General features: G+C 38.9%; 1 protein-coding gene across 18 annotated transcripts in view; it reads left to right on the top strand.

Annotated features, from left to right (window-relative positions):
• EML6 (EMAP like 6) overlaps positions 1 to 21456 on the top strand; it is a 278846-nt gene that overhangs the window by 149356 nt on the left and 108034 nt on the right. For all 18 annotated transcript variants that reach the window (XR_014314884.1, XR_014314885.1, XR_014314886.1 and 15 more), the window contains exons 8-10: positions 8599 to 8800; positions 11414 to 11551; positions 13197 to 13453. Coding sequence is in view for 12 of the 18 variants with exons in the window: in XM_082743567.1 (XP_082599693.1) it covers positions 8599 to 8800; positions 11414 to 11551; positions 13197 to 13453 (597 nt within the window). In the remaining 6 variants the exon portion in view is untranslated. The remainder of the gene's footprint in view (positions 1 to 8598; positions 8801 to 11413; positions 11552 to 13196; positions 13454 to 21456) is intronic.

Here is a 21456-nt window from a genome sequence, read left to right as displayed (position 1 = left end):
CTGAGTAAGAGTTCCAAATACTTGTTCCAAAAGTGACAAGAGTGGGCAAGCTTGTCTTGTTCCTCATCTTAGAAAAAAGATTTGAGCTTTTTAGCATGGAGTATCATGTCAGCTATAGACTTGTCATATGTGGCCTTTGTTATGTTGAGGTACATTCCCTCTCTATTTTCTTTGTTGAGAGTTTTTATCATAAATGAATACTGATTTTGTCAGATGCTTTTTCTGTATCTATTGAGATGATCATATGACTTAAATCCTTTATTTTGTTAATGGGGTGTATCATAATTTGTATCCAATTTGCAGATGCCGTACCATACTTACATCCATGGAATAAATCCCTCTTGATCATGGTATATGAACCTTTTAATGTATTGTTGAATTTGGTTTGCTAATATTTGCAAATTTTTGCATCTATGTTTATCAGGGAAATTGGGTTATAATTTTCTTGTGACATGTTTGATTTTGATATCAGGATTGTCCTGGCCTCATAAGATCCGTTTGGAAGGGTTTCCTCCTCATACATTTTTGGGAAACATTTCAGAGGGATTGATATTAATTCTTCTTTAAATGTGTAGTAGAATTCACCAGTGAGGCCTTTTGATACTGGGCTTTTCTTTGCTGGGATGTTTTTGATTACTGATTCAATCTCTTTAGTCATTATTGGTCTGTTCATATTTTCTACGTCTTCATAATTTAGTTTTGGTAAGTTGGATGTTTCTAGGAACTTTTCCCTTTCTTTTAGTTTGTCCAATTTGTATGCATTTATCTCTTCTTAGAGGTCTCTTTTGATCCTTGGTATTTCTGTAGTGTCAGTTATGTCTTCTCTTTCATTTTGGATTTTATTTGGGTCCTCTCTTTTTCCTTGGTAGGTCTGACTTAAGGTTTGTCTATTTTGCTTATCTTTAAAAAAGAAAAAAACAGCTCAGTTTCACTGAGATTTTCTATTTCTTTTTAGTCTCTTACCTCATTTATTTCTGCTCAGATCTTTATTTCCTTCCTTCTCCTAACTTCGAACTTCAGTTGTTCTTCTTTTTCTAGTTCCTTGAACTATACATTTAGGTTGTTAATTTAATAACTTGTTATTTAATATAGGCTTTTCTCACTGTGAACTCTGCTCTTAGAACTGCCCTTGTTGCCTCTCCTAGGGTTTGGTATATTGTATTTCTATTTCCATTTTTTTTTTTATTTCTCTTCTGATTTCTTCTTGGACCCATTGGTTATTCAGTAGTGTGTTTAATCTTCACATACGTGCAGATTTTCCAGTTTTGTTCTTCTCATTGGTTTCTACTTTCATACCATTGTGGTCAGAAAAGATGCCTGATAGGATTTCCATCTTCTTAAATTTATTGATTCATTTTGTGCCCTAATATACAATCTATCCTAGTGAATATTCCATGTGTACTTGAGAATAATGTGTACTGTGTTGCTTTCAGATGGGATGTTCTTTAAAAGTCTTATAAGTCCATTGGGTCGATTGTTTCCATATTGATTTAATGTCTGGAAGATTTATGCACTGATGGAAGTAGGGTATTAAAGTCTGCTACTGGATGGAAGTAGGGTATTAAAGTCTGCTACTGTATTGTATTGCTGCCCATTTCTTCCTTCGGTCTGTTAATATTTACTTTATATATCCTGGTTCTTTTCTGATGTGTACATAAACATTTACAAATATATCCTTTTGCTGGATTGACACTTTTATTGCTATATAATGACCTTCTTTGTCTCTTATTACAGTCTTTGTTTTCAAACCTATTTTGTATGGGTATACCAGATTTCTTTTGGTTTCTGTTTACATGGAACACCTTTTTCTATCCCTTTACTTTTAGTCTTTGTGTGTTCTTACATCTGAAAGTGAGTCCATTTTAGGCAACACATAGATAGGTCTAATTTTTTTAATCCATTTTTTTAATCCACCCTATGTCCTTGGTTTGGAGTATTTTGCCCATTTATGTTTAAAGTAATCACTGATAGATTACTTACTATTGTTTTGTTAATTGTTTTCTGGCATTTTGTAACTCCTTTGTTCTTCTCTTGCTCTGTTCCTTTGTGATTTGAGGATTTTCTGTAGTGTAGTGGTATGCGTAGATTCCTTTATCTTTACTGTATCTACTATAGTTTTGTTTTGTGGTTACCATGAGGCTTTTCTAAACCAACTTACAACAGTCTATTTTAAGTTAATAGTTTTAGTTTGAATACCTTCTAAAGCTTTACATTTTTACTCCTCTCTCCCATGTTTTGTTTTTGATGTCACAACTTACATCTTTTTTTTGTCTATTAACAAATTATTGTAGTTGTTTTTAGTACTTTTGTCTTTTAACTTTCATCCTATTTTTATACGTAATTAAGCTACCCCCTGTACAACATTAAGTTATTCTGAATTTTACTCTATATTTACCTTTACCAGTGAAATTTATACTTTCGTATCTTTTCCTATTATTGATTGGTGCCCTTTTATCTCAACTTAAAGAAGTCCCTCAAACATTTCTTGTCAGGCTCTTCTAAAGGTGATGAAATCTTTTAGCTTTTGATTGCCTGAAAAAGTCTTCCTCTCTCCTTCAATTCTGAAGGATGACTTTGTCAGGTAGAGTATTTTTAGTTGGCACTTTTTTTCTTAAGCAAGTTAAATATATTGTGCCATTCCCTGTAAAGTTTCTGGCCTGCAGAGTTTATTTTGAAAATTTGCTTATAGTCTTAATGGGACTTCCCTTGTACAAAACAGATTATTTTTCTCTTGGTGCTTTTAAGAGTTTCTCCTTGTCTTTAACTTTTGAGACTTTAATTATAGGATGTCTTGGTATGGGTTTCTTTGGGTCATCTTATAGGGAACTCTCTGCTTCCTGGATCTGAATGTCTGTTTACTTCCTCATGTGAGGGAAATTTTCACCCTTTATTTCTGCAAATGAGTTTTCTGGCCCATTGTCTCCCTTTTCTTCTGGGACCCTTATAATATCAATGTTAGTCTACTTGGGACTGTTTCATAAATCCCTTAACCTGTCTTCATTCTTTTTTTTTTTTTTTTCCTTCTTGCTGCTCTGATTGGATGTGTTCTCCTGTCCTCTGAGGTTACTGAACTTTCTCCTTCTTCATCTAGTGTCCTGTTGAACCCCTCTAGTATATTATTCAGTTCAGTTATTGTTTTCATCTCTGTGATTTCTGTTTGGTATTTTCTTACATATTTTATTTCTTTGTTGAAATTCTCACTTTGTTCATGTTTTGTTCCCCTGAGCTCAGGGAGTATCTGTAGGACTGTTCTTTTGAACTCTTTGTCAGGTAAATGACTTACTTATTTCCAATTCACTGCAGTCTTTTTCTGAGATTTTATCTTGTTCTTTCATTTGGAACATATTCTTCTATTTGTTCATTTTTTTTTTTTTTACTCTCTTTATTGGTTTTTCTACATTAGATAAAATGTCCGCCTCTCCTGGTCTTAAAGAGATGGCCTCATGTAGGTGAGTCTTACTGTTCTACCCTTCCCGTAGCTCTTGACTGCCCATCAAACCTTTGTGATTGTATTAACGGCCTACTTGGTTCTTTGTCATTCCCAGTAATTGAGGGTGTACCAAGACCTGTCAGTGTCCCAAAGGGAAGGATCTTAGTTGGCATCTATATTCAGTCTGATTGGAAGCCAGACCCCAGACAGCAGCTTTTTTTTTTTTTTTAAGATTTTATTTATTTATTTGACAGAGAGAGATCACAAGTAGGCAGAGAGGCAGGCAGAGAGAGAGAGGAGGAAGCAGGCTTCCTGCTGAGCAGAGAGCCCGATGCGGGACTCAATCCCAGGACCCTGAGATCGTGACCCGAGCTGAAGGCAGCAGCTTAACCCACTGAGCCACCCAGGCACCCCAGACAGCAGCTTTTAAAGTATGTACGTATACCTCTTTCAGGTAAAGAGCAGAAGATGGGCATTTCTGTTGGTTCTCTCTGCACTGAGCCCTGGGGCAACAGCTAGTGAAGAATTGTTTGTTTGCTTACCATGCCACTGAACCTGTGAACACAAGCTCTGGTAGCCTTCAGAACCAGGCTATCAAGAGATGTATCCTCTAGGGGCCAGCCACAAAAGCTGGGGTGCCAGATCTGAGCATAACCTCTGTTCTTGGAGACACTGATGACCTGGGATAGGTCAAAGGGAGAATGCAAAGATGATACCCACTGATCTCACTAAGCCAACCCTTAGATGTGTATTTATTTAGAGGTTGGCCCCTCAGGCCACAGTTATGAAGATAAATTAATAGGCCTCTTCCATAGAGAGACTGGGCATCTCCGTCTGCTCTGTCTCTGCTGTGCCTTAGGGGGTAGCTGATTAAGAACTGTTTCTTTATTTGTCACAGTCCTGTGGGATCCATGAATGTAGGTACTGCTGGCCTCCCAAGCTGGGAGGTCAAGGGGTGACTTTTGGGCAGTAGTCATGAAAAGCTTGGTGCCCCTTGTAGCACAGGCTTCTTTCCAGGACATAGCAGCAAGTGGGGAACAAAGCAGAGGGAGAGTGCAAATGTAGCACCCTCTGGCCTCCTCAGTCTTTGGAGAGTATTTCAGTGGGTCTCTAGATGTGTATTAGATTAGATGCCTGCTCTTCAGACTGAAATGTTAAGCAAATAGTCCCTGAAATGTTAAGCAAATTGTCTCTGGGCATTGTTTACTTCTAAGGAGGAGCATTTCAGCTTCCTCTGTACTGGGCCCTGGAGAATAGTCACAGTGAGCCCACTATTTTTTAATTTGTTATAGCCTTGTGGATCCTGTGGATACAAGTGCTAATGGCTTTCAAAGCCAGATATTTTGGAAGCTTTTCTCTCAGGTGGGGGTCTTAAACATTGGGGTATCAGATGTGGGCTTCAAAACTTTCACTCCTCAGAAAGAAGCTCCAACTTGTGAGCTTGCTGCCAATTGTGGGTTGATGCTCAAGGGTGGGACTTATAGCAAGATTGTGTCTCAGCCACCCCTATTCATTTTGATGTGAGATTTTTTTTTTCTTTGTTTTTCTTTGTTTGCCTGATATATATGAATCATTCAGTTATTTTTGAGTTTCTTCCAGGGGAAATTATTACATATGTAGCTTTAGATAGGTGTGTCCATGGGAGGAGTGAATTCAGGACCATCCTATGTCTCTGTCTTGATCTAGAATCTTGTATATATGATTTTAATTGTGTGTGTGTGTGTGTGTGTGTGTGTGTGTAAATATCTGCTTACACATGTCTTGCTCCTCCTTAGAATGTAAATAAACTCCCAATAGGGCGTGAACCTGACTTATTCACTATCCAATCCCTAGTCTTGGGCACATAGTAGGTACTTAATAAAAAATGTTTGAATAAACGAATGAATATATCCCTCCTTCTTTCAATGTTTTCATTGAGGATAGGGATGTTATCATTTATTTCTTGGTATTTCCAAGAACACAAGAAATGATTGTGATTCTGATGTTTTAGTTCATTTGGCCATTTTTATTGAGCATATACTACATACAGACACTGGCTAAGTATTGAGGATACAACAGTGTATACAACTGAGAAAATTCTTGTATTCACAGACATTAGTGAGAGGAAATGGACAATAAATGTAATAAAAAGTAAATTATTTGATGTTTTTTGCTGCTGTTGGAATAGAATTAATATTCCTGGAGTGCCTTCATGGCCCAGTGGGTTAAGCATCTACCTTCAGCTCAGGTCATGATCTTGGGGTCCTGGGATGGAGCCCTGCATAGGGCTCTCTGCTTAGCGGGGAGTCTGCTTCTCCCTTTCCCTCTGCCTCTGCTCTTCACTTGTGCTCGATCTCTCTCAAATAAATAAAATATTTTTAAAAAAAGAATTAATATTCCTCTTTACTTCCTGTTTCTGAAGAACCAAGTGTTGAATCTCTTCTGTAATAAAATAGTAAGTGATACAAAGCCTATAACAGAAATAGGGATATGTTAATTAGCAAATGTTAATTAAAGCTCTGGAAAAGTGTGAAAAGAGAAGGACAAGAAAGAGACACGGCAAAAGGATTGTTGCTGGGGCGCCTGGGTGGTTCAGTGGATTAAAGCCTCTGCCTTTGGCTCAGGTCATGATCCCAGGGTCCTGGGCTCGAGCCCCACATCAGGCTCTCTGCTCAGCAGGGAGCCTGCTTCCCTTCCTCTCTCTCTGCCTACTTGTGATCTCTGTCAAATAAATAAATAAACTCTTTTAAAAAAATCACTAATGCTTTAAAAAATAATAATAATAACATTGTTGCTGCAAAGCAGAGTTTCCTCCACAGCTGAGCTGCCCGCCCTGTCATTCTGCAATCTCACCCTGGCTGCTTTCACCATGTATCTGTCCTTCTCAACCTTGAAAGCCCATCATGATGTTTGCTGGCAGGGTTTTGAGTGACTGACCCTGAACTAGCTGTTGCCAGGGTATCCCTCCTTACTACTCAAAGTGGGAATAATAAATCAACCTATGTACCGTTTCCATTTCAAGACACATAAAGTGAATTCAGAGCAAGGGGAAAGAGTTAACTGCATGCTTAAAAAAAAAAAAAAAAGGCCTTGTGCTCTTAAAAAATACTTTTTTTGTAAATAAATACATCCTTTCATTGGATCCTTTTAAGACCACTGTGAGTTGGTTAAGGTGAGGATTATAATTCACGTGTCTATATACCCCCAGTTAACCCTTCTTTTGTCCCAGCATCCCATTTGGCTTAGCATTGTTTTTGTAGACTTAATTTTTTTAGAGCAGTTTTAGGTTCACAGCAAAATTTAATGGAAGGTACAGAGATTTCTCCTAGACCCCCTGCCACCGCACATGCACAACCTTCCTGACTATCAACATTCCCACCAGAGTGGTATAGCTGTTACAGTGGGGGAGGCTACACTGGCATATCATCACTCAAAGCCCATCGGTCACATTAGAGCCCATTCCCAGTGTTACAGGTTATGTGGGTTTTGACATATGTATAATAACATGCATCCACCATTATAGTGTCTTTCAGAATGTTTTCACCACCCTGGAAATCCTCTGTGCCTTGCCTATTCATCCCTCTGTTCTGAACTTATCACTTTGTAATAAAGTGTCATTATAATTTTGTTTTTGAAAATATTTTGATAGAACTATTCATTTCAACACAGTAAAGTTGCTTTCTTGGTTAAAAACTAAATATTTTTAAAGTATGTAAATTTATGGGATGACAGGGTGACTCTGTCGGTTAAGCGTCTGCTGTCAGCTCAGGTCATGATCTTGGGGTCCTGGAATCCAGCCCCACCTCAGTCTCCCTGGTCAGCAGGGAGTCTGCTTCTCCCTCTCCCTGCTGTTCCCCCTGCTTGTGTGCACACGCTCACTCTCTCTCTACACATAAATAAAATCCTTTTTAAAATAAGTATGTAAATTTAATTTGTCTTTCAAAGTAGTTTCAACTTGGATGATGAGTTACATAGTCTCCATAATGACAGTCTGCATTTAATGCAGAGAAAAACTGGTTTCCAGAAAGAAAGGAACACTCTCTGGTGTGTCTGGCCAATCAGGTCTAGAGCAGAACTAAAACCCTGTGCTCTGACTTTTGGCACTTTCTATACCAGAGACAAAGCCCACTAGGGAGACAACTAAGATCTCAAAGCTTACCACATCCCTGCCTTATTTAAAGTAGTTGTGAAAGCAGGATTCTGTCTGTATTTCTAATTCAGGCATGAGAAAATGCACTAAGTAAATAATTACCTGGTAAGGAACAAAACAGACCACAAGAAGTCCAAGAAATAAAAAATCAGGTAGGCAAATGAAGACCTGCTTGGAGAGTATGCACTCTTGAGGTGGTAGTTTGTACCTCAAATGAGTACTGTGCTTTTAGAGAGGATTGTATAAAATGTTAAGTCGGAGAAGAATAGCATCTTCACTGACAAATGTTTGATGGTATTTTGCAACTGAAATTAGTTTCATTTGCATATTTCTGCGACATGGTACATCTGTTTATCCAGCAAAATGAGTCTAGGTCCTGATCAACTACATAGTAAACTTGTCTAATATGGCAATTAACCATTCTGTAGTATCGCCCGCATGTAAGTTTAATATAGTGTTAGTATCCTAAAGATTGAAGTGACTCCTAACTTTTCCATAGCAAATCAGAAGTACATTATTTCAAAAAGGGACAGGTTTTCATAAACACCAATTTCTCCTCATACTCATTTTAAGATGTAGTATTTAAAATACATCCTGATGTAAAAGCACATAGTTACCCACGTCAGTTGGGAGTGATTACTCCCATGTAAAATCTAGCTTGCAAGGGGCAGGGTAAATGATCAACGTGTGGAAGGAAATGGCAAATAATACAGAATAGTGTGTGGAGTTGACATTTCTCCTTCAGGCATTTTTTTTTTTTTTTTAGATTACCTAAATTGAATTTTTTTTTATTTTTTAATATTTTTATAAACATATAATGTATTATTAGCCCCAGGGGTACAGGTCTGTGAATCGCCAGGTTTACACACTTCACAGCACTCACCATAGCACATACCCTCCCCAATGTCCATAATCCTTCAGGCATTTTTAAGATGCGTTGCGTTAGGTGCTATCCTGGGTGATAGGATGTTCAGGTGTTTTTCTTGATTTACAAATGGTGTGAATATATGTTTTTATTTTGTTTCTTTATTTTCGCCAGGCCTCTCTATCCGGAGCGTGTGCTGGAAGGCAGACCGCCTGCTAGCAGGGACCCAGGACAGTGAGATATTTGAAGTGATCGTGCGCGAAAGAGACAAGCCGATGCTGATCCTGCAAGGCCACTGTGAGGGGGAGCTTTGGGCGCTGGCCCTGCACCCCAAGAAGCCACTAGCTGTGACAGGCAGTGACGACCGCTCTGTCAGGTGAGGCCCTGGCAATGATGGCTAGCCTCTCCTTGGCTGCCTTGGGATAACAGATTTATTTTGCCCAAATTTGCATGTTACTCAAAAGAAGGATAAACCACAGTACAGAACCACATAGGTTTCAAGTAGAATGTTGAGACATTTAGCTCAACAACGCTTGGCTTCTTAGCATTTTGTTGTTGCTCTCTTTCTTTGGCTCCATCTTAAGTCACGAAAATGCTCTGCAGAGTGAAAATACACTGCTACTAGTTAGACTCCTGGTTCTCTTTCAGTTGACGGTGAGCTAAGGGCATCTCTCTGTGGTAAGATCATACTTCCCCCTCATGTGTTGGGTCTTCCGCAGGGGACTGCGCACAGCATTTTACACTTTTGTTATAGACATTCATCTCCACTGGTGAATTCATGAGTTTGTCTTCATCAAAACTTAAATTCTAATTTTCAGAGTTGTCTTCAGTGTGAGGAAACAACTATTTCTTTGCAAATTCTCAGATGGAATTTTGAACATTGTCCTCAAATGAAAGGAAAGCACTGGTTCCTAAGAAGACAGGAAATTTTATTAGGGCCTCAAAGATTCTTGCTGTGGATCGTTTGTGGGTTTTTTTTGTTTTTTGTTTTGTTTTTTGTTGTTGTTTTGTTTTGTTTTTTGAGAGCACAGCATTATGTAAAATGAACAAAATGAGCATACTTTGAATGTCTCTGTGACTGTTGAAGGGCTAAACATAGGAATTAGATGTGTGTGAGGAAGGCTGTTCCACTGACTTGAGTATTTCTGTATTTGCTGCTGTATTTGCCCCATGACAAGCAGGCCGGAAGAGTGCGTGCTAGTGGGTGAGACAGGCTGCTGGATCAACTGGTTGATTGATTACTGCTTCTGGGCTCTAATATCTAAATTAGACCATTGTAGACTTTTGGAGGCTCCTGCTTCTCCCCTGCTCTGGTTCTTCATGTCTATGAATCTGACCAAGGCACAGTATACTCATTAGTGGCATATAAATCCAGAAGTAAATCCATTTTGTGATCTCTATCAAGCACTGAAGCCCCATCAATCTAAAATCAGTAAACACACACACTTGTGTCTCCATGTGGCATACATGTTTATTTGGTTTAAGTTTCTCTTTCCTCAACTAAGCCCTCTTCTCTGCCTTTTCCTTTCTTGACTCCGGGCCTTCCCTGAGCAGGCAAAATGATGCCACCAAGTTACTCGAGCACCTGAGATACTCGATTTATACTCATCCTATAGAAATGATTTCAAGAAAGTCTTTGGCTTTTGTTTTTTGACAACTTTGTTGCATCTGAGAAATGCAGACATCTCCAAGGAGGCCCGACTGTCAGAAAGTCTTCTTCCCCTTAACCATGAATTTGGCTAAAATTAGAAATGTTCTTTTACACTGATTGTTGAAACTTTAGAGACTAAGTCCTAATTTCTTGAGAAAGATGAGCTGAGTGACTTTATAAGAATGGTACAGTCTACTGGGGAGTGATAGTTTCTGCATGCTAGTAAAGCAAAGCTTACATTGCTTTAAATAGTACAAGGCTAAAAGCAGTGTGAGATTATGAATAATGGACGAGGTATTGCAAGACTACCATGAGCTTTAGGCTGTTGCATGCAGGCTGCCTCCGGGATCAGTGAGCTCTTCGCTGTGCAGCTCTTCATTTTAAGGAGCTTGCCTCCATGCGTCCTGATGGCAGGGCCCACTTAGAGAAACTGCATCATGTCTGACTTATTGGTACCTCTAGATGCTCAGTCCTGCTGGAAGATCCTGTTATTTGTGTGTTTAAAGAAGACAGTCTTAGGACCACGAACAGACAGAGGTCAGCTACCCCAACTACAACTAGCATAAACCTTTATTAGTATCTTCAAAGGTTTAGTTCATGTTCACTCAGTCTGAGGTGCCTGGATCTGATGTTCTAGGAGGTGCTATACCTGTTGCCCGACCTCCATTTCTCCCCAGCAGCAGTGTCCATCAGCCAGGGGTACTGTGAAGCATCTGCCCCGAGTAAGGATGGTGGACCTGTCTGCAGTGGGGTACCCAGGGGGGCTTGTGAGGAATGACAGTGGATGACTGGGAGCATCCCGGGCAGGGGCAGGGTGTCTTCTGATCCTCTCCATCTCAGACAGGTTCTCTTTCCAGGGAGGCCAACAAAAGTAAGTAAGGCGTGTTTCGATCTAAAGCTGCTTAAATAACACAGTTACTAGAAAGGTACTCATATATTTTTTTAAACAAACTAACAATAATAACATCCATTAGTACTTCTTTTTCCCTAAGTGTTATTAACAACCATTGGTATAAATAAAGAACGATTTTTAATTTCCAAAAAGAATAGCAAGATTTTATGTGAAGGAGTGTTTAAAATGTCCTTATTCTATTAATCTCAAAATCTCTGGAAATGTTACCTCATTTTAGAATTCTTGCTGGGTATTTCATATGGTGCCACTGACCCAGCGACAAACTCAACACCTTCCCAGATTGCCAGACCTGCAGCAAGGAAGGACTGGTGTGAAGTTGGTACGTCCTCTGCTGTCATCACCACCAGCGTGGTGAACAGGCCTTGCAACCCAGGCCTGCCACCGTGAGAAGTGGGTTTTGTTTTCAACTTTTTTCTTGTGCGTAGGCTGTGGAGCCTGGCCGACCACGCCTTGATCGCCCGCTGTAACATGGAGGAAGCAGTTCGCAGTGTGGCCTTCAGCCCCGATGGATCTCAGCTGGCCCTGGGCATGAAGGATGGCTCTTTCATTGTGCTCCGAGTCAGGCACGTATCAATACGGAAAATGATGTCAGAAATGCTCCCTTGTTGAAACTAGTTCTCCTGTCCAGGGTGTATGCCAGGACTTCGGGAAAAAGGCATTTAAATAAATCTTTCAAATAGGAAAACTCTAGATTCACAGTCCCCTAACTGTATTTCCCAAGTTCAAACACTGAAAATCTACCGCTCTTGGGTAACTCATTTGGCCGGATGTTGTGACTCAGTGAACTGATTTGTGACTGTTTATTGCCTATTAATCTCTTAATAGGAATAATTATCATGTGATTTACAACAAAAATATTAATTTTTGTTTAATATGGGGTGCTTCCCTAACTCCTACTGGGGATGTTACATAATATATTGTACGTGAACCTTTCTAAAATCTGGTGAATAATAAGCTCCCAAGCTCATCTGGTCCCAAGGGGCTATGGGCTTTTAGGAAGCCAAGAAATGAGAAAGCAGTCTCTGGCCCTGCCAGATTTTTAGAGGTGAGCTTGAGTAAAAGATTTCTTTCATCTATAATGAAAAATTAAATGGAATATTTCATATTTATTAACATCCTGTATTTACTGGACAAAAATGATGACTCACACTTGTAAATTCTCGAAACACACTCAGTTTTCTGGCTTACACAATTTGTGATTATAGAAAGAAAATGCAGCTGTAAATTAGATACTGCATGTTTTGCACATAGAAGATTCTATATAGCTTTGAGAAATGATCTTGGCACGGTTTATTACACTAAATTCTCATTTACCAGCCACACACAACTTATTACTGAGTTGGTGGGCAACATTTTCTTTCTCTGCTAAGGAAAAGATGGCTAATTACCAGATCTTTTCTTTTTTGAATTTCTTTTGATGGATTTCCCAAGCCAAAAAATCCTTAAAAACCCCCCAAACCCTGTTTGATGATACCTGTTTGATGATATTATAGTAAATTATATCATGTAGTATATACACAGTGTATAGTATATGTATAATAAATGATAGTGCTATTAATAAGTAATAGCAGGTGAGGGGAATTATCATGTGGAAGCTAATATTTGCCATTATTTGTGCACTGATTTCGTTGAGAGTAGAAGATGTTGGTACTGGCACAGGGGACCTGCTAGTCAGAATTCTGTCATATGGTGACAACTTTCAAATGAGAGCAGCAGTTCTTACCAGAATCTGATCAGAAGGGATACAAAATCTGGGTGATCTGATAAATGAATTGTTGAGCTTTCATGGTGAAAATTAAATAATTATATAAGAATTTAGTATTTAAAAAAGTAACCTTGACATAGTTTACTTTTCTCTGGGATGTGTTTTTAAAATAATTTTACAAACCCCAATTTAAGGCAAAAATTTTAGGGGAAAATAATACCTAATTAACCATGAAAGAAAATGGGCATTTCATTAAATATTTTTGTTGTTTTATTTTTAGAAGCCCCAGATATTTCAAATATTGGTCAATTTTGCCTAAAAGGGGCAAAAACTAAAGAGTATTTTATATCTTTCTTCAAAAGTTAAGTCTTTAATTCTTATAGGTGTTCTCTCCCTTTTGAAACCATTTTTTTTCTGACATACAAATTTTGAGACATGGCTTGGTTTTCCTATTTCTTGATTTGCTGCTTATCACTTTTTATTGCTGCTTTTTATTCTTATAGAGATATGACAGAAGTGGTTCATATCAAAGATCGAAAAGAAGTCATTCATGAAATGAAATTTTCTCCAGATGGCTCTTACCTCGCGGTGGGATCTAATGATGGCCCAGTGGACGTGTATGCCGTGGCCCAGCGATACAAGAAGATTGGAGAATGCAGCAAGTCCCTTAGTTTCATCACACACATTGACTGGTCTTTGGATAGCAAATACTTGCAGACTAATGACGGCGCAGGAGAACGCCTGTTCTACAAGATGCCATGTAAGTCTTGCAGGCACTGGATGTTTGTGCAAATCGAAACTCTGAACCACATACAGTAAATACAGAAGAACGTCATCATGGTCTTAGAGCAAGGAATGTTCTCAGAAACACGACCACCCCACCACCACCACCAAATCTCAAACTCTCAAAGAAAAGATTGATAAATTGGAACATATTAACATAAAAAATCACTGCACAATGAAAGAGATCATGAAAAGACAAGGCACAGACTGGACAGAAGTATTTGTAGTGGTTATGATGGGCAAAGGATGTAGAGCTAGAAGTTATAAAGAATGCCTAAAGATAACTGGAAGGAAAGATATCTTAGAAAAATGCCCCCAAATGCTAAACATTTGAGGATTGCTGTCCTCATTTGCTATAATGGTCTTAGTCCAAAATTTGTGCTCTTCACAATTGGAAGCCTTTATGATATCATTTGGTGAAACATGCTGATTGGGATTTAGAAAGTACAATTTTTATTTGTCACCTCCACTATCTCTCTTAGAAGAGTTTCATGAGACTTCTATTACATTTAGTGACATGTAGTTTGTAATACTAAAATGGCTGGAATAAAAGACAAATTTCTGTATTGTAATCTTTGACTAATTTTTAAAAGTTTTTAATTATATAAACATATAATATAGTTTTATCCCCAGGGGTACAGGTCTGTGAATCGCCAGGTTTACACACTTCACAGCACTCACCAAAGTACATACCCTCCTCAATGTCCATAACCCCACCCCCCTTCTCACAACCCCCCTCCACCCAGCAACCCTCAGTTTGTTTTGTGAGATTAAGAGTCACTTACGGTTTGTCTCCCTCCCAATCCCATCTTGTTTCATTTATTCTTCTCCTACCCCCTTAACCCCCCACGTTGCATCTCCACTTCCTCATATCAGGGAGATCATATGATAGTTGTCTTTCTCTGCTTGACTTATTTCGCTAAGCATGATACCCTCTAGTTCCATCCACGTCATCGCAAATGGCAAGATTTCATTTCTTTTGATGGCTGCATAGTATTCCATTGTGTATATATATACCACATCTTCTTGATCTATTCATCTGTTGATGGACATCTAGGTTCTTTCCATAGTTTGGCTATTGTAGACATTGCTGCTATAAACATTCGGGTGCATGTGCCCCTTCGGAACACTATGCTTGTATCTTTAGGATAAATACCCAGTAGTGCTATTGCTCGGTCATAGGGTAGTTCTCTTTTCAACATTTTGAAGAACCTCCATGTTGTTTTCCAGAGTGGTTGCACCAGCTTGCATTCCCACCAACAGTGTAGGAGGGTTCCCCTTTCTCTGCCAGCATCTGTCATTTCCTGACTTGTTAATTTTAGCCATTCTGACTGGTGTGAGGTGATATCTCATTGTGGTTTTGATTTGTATTTCCCTGATGCCGAGTGATATGGAGCCCTTTTTCATGTGTCTGTTGGCCATCTGGATGTCTTCTTTGCAGAAATGTCTGTTCATGTCTTCTGTCCATTTCTTGATTGGATTATTTGTTCTTTGGGTGTTGAGTTTGCTAACTTCTTTATAGATTTTGGACACTAGCCCTTTATCTGATATGTCGTTTGCAAATATCTTCTCCCATTCTGTCAGTTGTTTTTTTGGTTCTGTTAACTGTTTTCTTTGCTGTGCAAAAGCTTTTGATTTTTATAAAATCCCAATAGTTCATTTTTGCTCTTGCTTCCCTTGCCTTTGGCGATGTTCCTAGGAAGAAGTTGCTGTGGCTGAGGTGGAAGAGGTTGCTGCCTGTGTTCTTCTTAAGGATTTTGATGGATTCCTTTCTCACACTGAGGTCCTTCATCCATTTTGAGTCTATTTTCGTGTGTAGTGTAAGGAAATGGTCCAATTTCATTTTTCTGCATGTGGCTGTCCAATTTTCCCAACGCCATTTATTGAAGAGGCTGTCTTTTTTCCATTGGACATTCTTTCCTGCTTTGTCAAAGATGAGTTGACCATAGAGTTGAGGGTCTATTTCTGGGCTTTCTATTCTATTTCTATTTCCATTGATATGTGTCTGTTTTTGTGCCAGTACCATGCTGTTTTGATGATGACAGCATTGTAAGAGAGCTTAAAGTCCAGAATTGTGATGTCACCAACTTTGGCTTTCTTTTTCAATATTCTTTTGGCTATTCGAGGTTTTTTCTGGTTCCATATAAATTTTAGGATTATTTGTTCTATTTCTTTGAAAAAGATGGATGGTACTTTGATAGGAATTGCATTAAATATGTAGATTGCTTTTGGTAGCATAGACATTTTCACAATATTTATTCTTCCAATCCAGGAGCATGGAATATTTTTCCATTTCTTTGTGTCTTCCTCAATTTCTTTCATGAGTACTTTATAGTTTTCTGAGTATAGATTCTTTGCCTCTTTGGTTAGATTTATTCCTAGGTATCTTATGGTTTTGGGCGCAATTGAAAATGGGATTGACTATTTAATTTCTCTTTCTTCTCACTTGTTGTTGGTGTAGAGAAATGCAACTGATTTCTGTGCATTGATTTTATATCCTGACACTTTACTGAATTCCTATACAAGTTCTAGCAGTTTGGGAGTGGAGTCTTTTGGGTTTTCCACATATAGTATCATATCATCTGCGAAGAGTGATAGTTTGACTTCTTCTTTGCTGATTTGGATGCCTTTAATTTCCTTTTGTTGTCTGATTGCTGTGGCTAGGACTTCTAGTACTATGTTGAATAGCAGTGGTGATCATGGACATCCCTTCCCTGTTCCTGACCTTAGCAGAAAAGCTTTCAGTTTTTCTCCATTGGGAATGATATTTGCGGTGGGTTTTTCATAGATGGCTTTAATAATATTGAGGTATGTGCCCTCTATCCCTACACTTTGAATGGTTTTGATCAGGAAGGGAATCTGTACTTTGTCAAATGCTTTTTCAGCATCTATTGAGAGTATCATATGGTTCTTGTTCTTTCTTTTATTAATGTGTTGTATCACATTGATTGATTTGCGGATGTTGAACCAACCTTGCAGCCCTGGAATAAATCCCACTTGGTGGTGGTGAATGATCCTTTTAATGTACTGTTGAATCCTATTGGCTAGTATTTTGGTGAGAATTTTCGCATCTGTGTTCATCAAAGATATTGGTCTGTAGTTCTCTTTTTGATGGGATCTTCGTCTGGTTTTGGAATCAAGGTGATGCTGGCCTCATAAAATGAGTTTGGAAGTTTTCCTTCCATTTCTATTTTTTGGAACAGTTTCAGGAGAATAGGAATTCGTTCTTCTTTAAATGTTTGGTAGAATTTCCCCGGGAAGCCATCTGGCCCTGGGCTTTTGTTTGTTTGGAGGTTTTTGATGACTGTTTCAATTTCCTTACTGGTTATGGGTCTGTTCAGGCTTTCTATTTCTTCCCAGTTCAGTTGTGGTAGTTTATATGTCTCTAGGAATGCATCCGTTTCTTCCAGATTGTTAAATTTGTTAGCGTAGAGTTGCTCATAGTATGTTCTTAAATTGTTTGTATTTCTTTGGTGTTAGTTGTGATCTCTCCTCTTTCATTCATGATTTTATTTATTTGGGTCTTTTTTCTTTTCTTTTTAATAAGTCTGGCCAGGGGTATATCAATATTATTAATTCTTTCAAAGAACCAGCTCCTAGTTTCGTTGATTTGTTCTATTGTTTTTTTGGTTTCTATTTCATTGTTTTCTGCTCTGATCTTTATGATTTCTCTTCTCCTGATGGGTTTGGGATTTCTTTCTTGTTCTTTCTCCAGCTCCTTTAGGTGTAAGGTTTGGTTGTGTACCTGAGACCTTTCTTGTTTCTTGAGAAAGGCTTGTATTGCTATATATTTTCCTCTCAGGACTGCCTTTGTTGTGTCCCACAGATTTTGAACCATTGTGTTTTCATTATCATTTGTTTCCATGAATTTTCTCAATTTTTCTTTAATTTCCTGGTTGACCCATTCATTCTTTAGAAGGATGCTCTTTAGTCTCCATGTATTTGGGTTCTTTCCAAATTTCCTCTTGTGATTGAGTTCTAGCTTCAGAGCATTGTGGTCTGAAAATATGCAGGGAATTATCCCAATCTTTTGATACCAGCTGAGACCTGATTTAGGACCGAGGATTTGATCTATTCTGGAGAATGTTCCATGTGCACTAGAGAAGAATGTGTATTCTGTTGCTTTGGGATGAAATGTTCTCAATATATCTGTGAAGTCCATCTGGTCCAGTGTGTCATTTAAGGCCTTTATTTCCTTGTTGATCTTTTGCTTGGATGATCTGTCCATTTCAGTGAGGGGAGTGTTAAATTCCCCTACTATTATTGTATTATTCTTGATGTGTTTCTTTGATTAATTGGTTTATATAGTTGGCTGCTCCCACGTTGGGGGCATAGATATTTAAAATTGTTAGATCTTCTTGTTGGACAGATCCTTTGAGTATGATATAGTATCCTTCCTCATCTCTTATTATATAGTCTTTGGCTTAAAATCTAATTGATCTGATATAAGGATTGCCACTCCTGCTTTCTTCTGATGTCCATTAGCATGGTAAATTCTTTTCCGCCCCCTCACTTTAAATCTGGAGGTGTCTTCGGGTTTAAGATGAGTTTCTTGTAGGTAACATATAGATGGTTTTTTTTGTTTATGCATTCTGATACTCTGTGTCTTTTGATTGGGGCATTTAGCCCATTAACATTCAGGGTAACTATTGAGAGATATGAATTTAGTGCCATTGTATTGCTTATAAGGTGACTGTTACTGTATATTGTCTCTGTTTCTTTGTGGTCAACTACTTTTAGGCTCTTTCTTTGCTTAGAGGACCCCTTTCAGTATTTCCTATAGAGCTGGTTTGGTATTTGCAAATTCTTTCAGTTTTTGTTTGTCCTGGAAGCTTTTTATCTCTCCTATTTTCAATGATAGCCTAGCTGGATATAGTATTCTTGGCTGCATGTTTTTCTCGTTTAGTGCTCTGAATATATCATGCCAGCTCTTTCTGGCCTGCCAGGTCTCTGTGGATAAGTCTGCTGCCAATCTAATATTTTTATCATTGTATGTTACAGACTTCTTTTCCTGGGCTGCTTTCAGGATTTTCTCTTTGTCACTAAGACTTGTAAATTTTACTATTAGGTGATGGGATGTGGACCTATTCTTATTGATTTTGAGGGGCATTCTCTGCACCTCCTGGATTTTGATGCTTGTTCCCTTTGCCATATTGGTGAAATTCTCTCCAATAATTCTCTCCAGTATACCTTCTGCTCCCCTCTCTCTTTCTTCTTCTTCTGGAATCCCAATTATTCTAATGTTGTTTCGTCTTATGGTGTCACTTATCTCTTGAATTCTCCCCTTGTGGTCCAGTAGCTGTTTGTCCCTCTTTTGCTCAGCTTCTTTATTCTGTGTCATTTGGTCTTCTATATCACTAATTCTTTCTTTTGCCTCCTTTATCCTAGCAGTGAGAGCCTCCATTTTTTATTGCACCTCATTAATAGCTTTTTTGATTTCAACTTGGTTAGATTTTCGTTCTTTTATTTCTCCAGAAAGGGCTTTTATATCTCCCGAGAGGGTTTCTCTAATATCTTCTATGCCTTTTTCGAGCCCAGCTAGAACCTTGAGAATCATCATTCTGAACTCTAGATCTGACATATTACCAATGTATGTATTGATTAGGTCCCTAGCCTTCAGTACTGCCTCTTGTTCTTTTTTTTGTGGTGAATTTTTCTGCCTTGTCATTTTGTCCAGATAAGAGTATGTGAAGGAGCAAGTAAAATACTCAAAGGGTGGCAACAACCCCAGGAAAATATGCTTTAACCAAATCCTAAGAGATCCCAAATCATGAGGGGGGAGAAAGGGGATAAAAAGAGGTTCAGAAAGAAAAAAAAAAAAAGAAAGAAAGAAAAGAAGCAATTAAAGAAAGAAAACGAATAAAGAACAAGTATAAAAAAGAAAAAATATATATATTAGTAAACTAGTTAAAAAACATTTAAAAAGAGGGTGCCTGGGTGGCTCAGTGGGTTAAGCCACTGCCTTCGGCTCAGGTCATGATCTCAGGGTTCTGAGATCGAGTCCCACATCAGGCTCTCTGCTCAGCAGGGAGCGTGCTTCCTCCTCTCTCTCTCTGCCTCTCTTCCTACTTGTGATCTCTCTCTCTGTCAAATAAATAATTTAAAAAAAAACATTAAAAAAAAAAGGGTAAAAGTTAAAAAAAATTTAGCAGAAGAAGAGAAAAAAAAAATTGAAAAAGAAAAATAAATAAATTAACTACAAGACTAAAGAATCATGGGGAGAAAGTCACGAGTTCTGTGCTTTGCTTTCCCCTCTGGGATTCCGCTGCTCTCCTTGGTATTGAAACTGCACTCCTTGGTAGGTGAACTTGGTCCTGGCTGGATTTCTTGTTGATCTTCTGGGGGAGGGGCCTGTTGTAGTGATTCTCAAGTGTCTTTGCTTCAGGCAGAATTGCACCGCCCTTACCAGGGGCCGGGCTGAGTAATCCGCTCGCGTTTGCTTTCGGGAGTTTCTGTTCCCTGAGCGCTTTCCGTAGAGTTCCGGAGGTCGGGAATGAAAATGGCGGCCTCCTGGTCTCTGGCCCGGAGGAGCTGAGAGCCCGGGGCCCCACTCTGCCATGGCCTTCAGAGAACAGCACCCAATTACTCCCATCTCCGTGGCCTCTGGCCGCCCTCCGAGCTCACCAGCGTGTGAACGGTTCAAGGTAATCCTGAGCTGGGAGCTCACTCCTCGGCTCTGTCTCTGTAGCCGGCTTCCCCGATCTAATACTTGTAAGCTCTGAGACAGTCAGACACCCCCGATCCTTCTGTGACCCTGCAGGACCTGAGGCCACGCTGACCTCGCGTGGGCTTCACCCTGGTTTAACCTCTGGAGCGATGTCCCTCAGCAGAACAGACTTTTAAAAGTCCTGATTTTGTGCTCTGTTGCTCCGCCGCTTCCCGGGAGCCGGCCCCTCCCCCCAGGGTCTATCTTCCCGTTGCCCTGGATTCACTTCTCCACCAGTCCTACCTTTCAGAAAATGGTTGATTTTCTGTTTCTAGAATTGCTGTTCTTCTTCTCTTCGATCTGCTGTTGGATTTGTAGGTGTTTGCAATCTTTAGATAAGCTATCTAGCTGATGTCCTGCTAGCTGAAGTAGTCTCAGCCTGCTACTTCTCCGCCATCTTGACTCCTCTAATTTTTTTAACATAAGAAAATTTTAATATGGATCTTGTCATCAAATAATATTTTATCTTAAAAATTTTCTTGAAAAATTAATTTTCACTGGAAAATAGTATATACCATCTAATGTAACTATAGCTTTTTAAAGAGCCTCTGCCCAATTAATTCATCAGCACATCATCACTAGGTAGATATTTCTGTGTCTACTTTCTTTGCTTGAAATTATTTCATATATATTTTCCATATGTGAAAAATTATGGAATACATGTTTATCATTTGCAATAGCAAAGTAACATCCTGCTTTGCTTTCTTGTCCTCCTGTTAATGAGCATTTGGGCTTGCTTATTTTCAGTCTCTTTCCTGGTACAGATGGTGCATCTCCAGATATCTTTATATAGGGGGGTTTCCTCTTCTGAGATACTTCCTTGGACTATATTTTCCAGAGTGGGGATGTTGGGTCAAAGACTGTGTTCTGTCAACTTTCTGATTTATGGTCATCTTCATGAATTTTTATGAGACACTGTCACAGGCCAGAATTTCTGTGTGCCAATTTGACATGTTCTTTATTTGAAAACCTTTGTTTGTTTATTTTTGAAGAAGAAACTGTGAGGTAGTATGCTATCCTGTCTTGATTTTGAATTTTACAATTGTATATGGCGGGACATTTCCCCAAGCATTTCTTTATCTTTATGTTTCTGCCTTTGTGTGGCCCTGGGTGACCTCCCTCACCAGCTTCTGGTACAAATGGGGAAACATGCCATACATTTGAGAACATACCAGGCACAACTGCCAAGACTCTTCTCCCTAACCACTTATGTTTACTCCAACAAAGTTTGGTGGATTTTCATTGTCTAATGCTTTTAAATTTATATAATATCC

The sequence above is a fragment of the Mustela nivalis genome (genome assembly GCF_964662115.1).
Source record: "Mustela nivalis genome assembly, chromosome: 8".
Taxonomy (NCBI): Eukaryota; Metazoa; Chordata; class Mammalia; order Carnivora; family Mustelidae; genus Mustela; species Mustela nivalis.
This window is presented reverse-complemented; position numbering and strand designations above follow the sequence as displayed.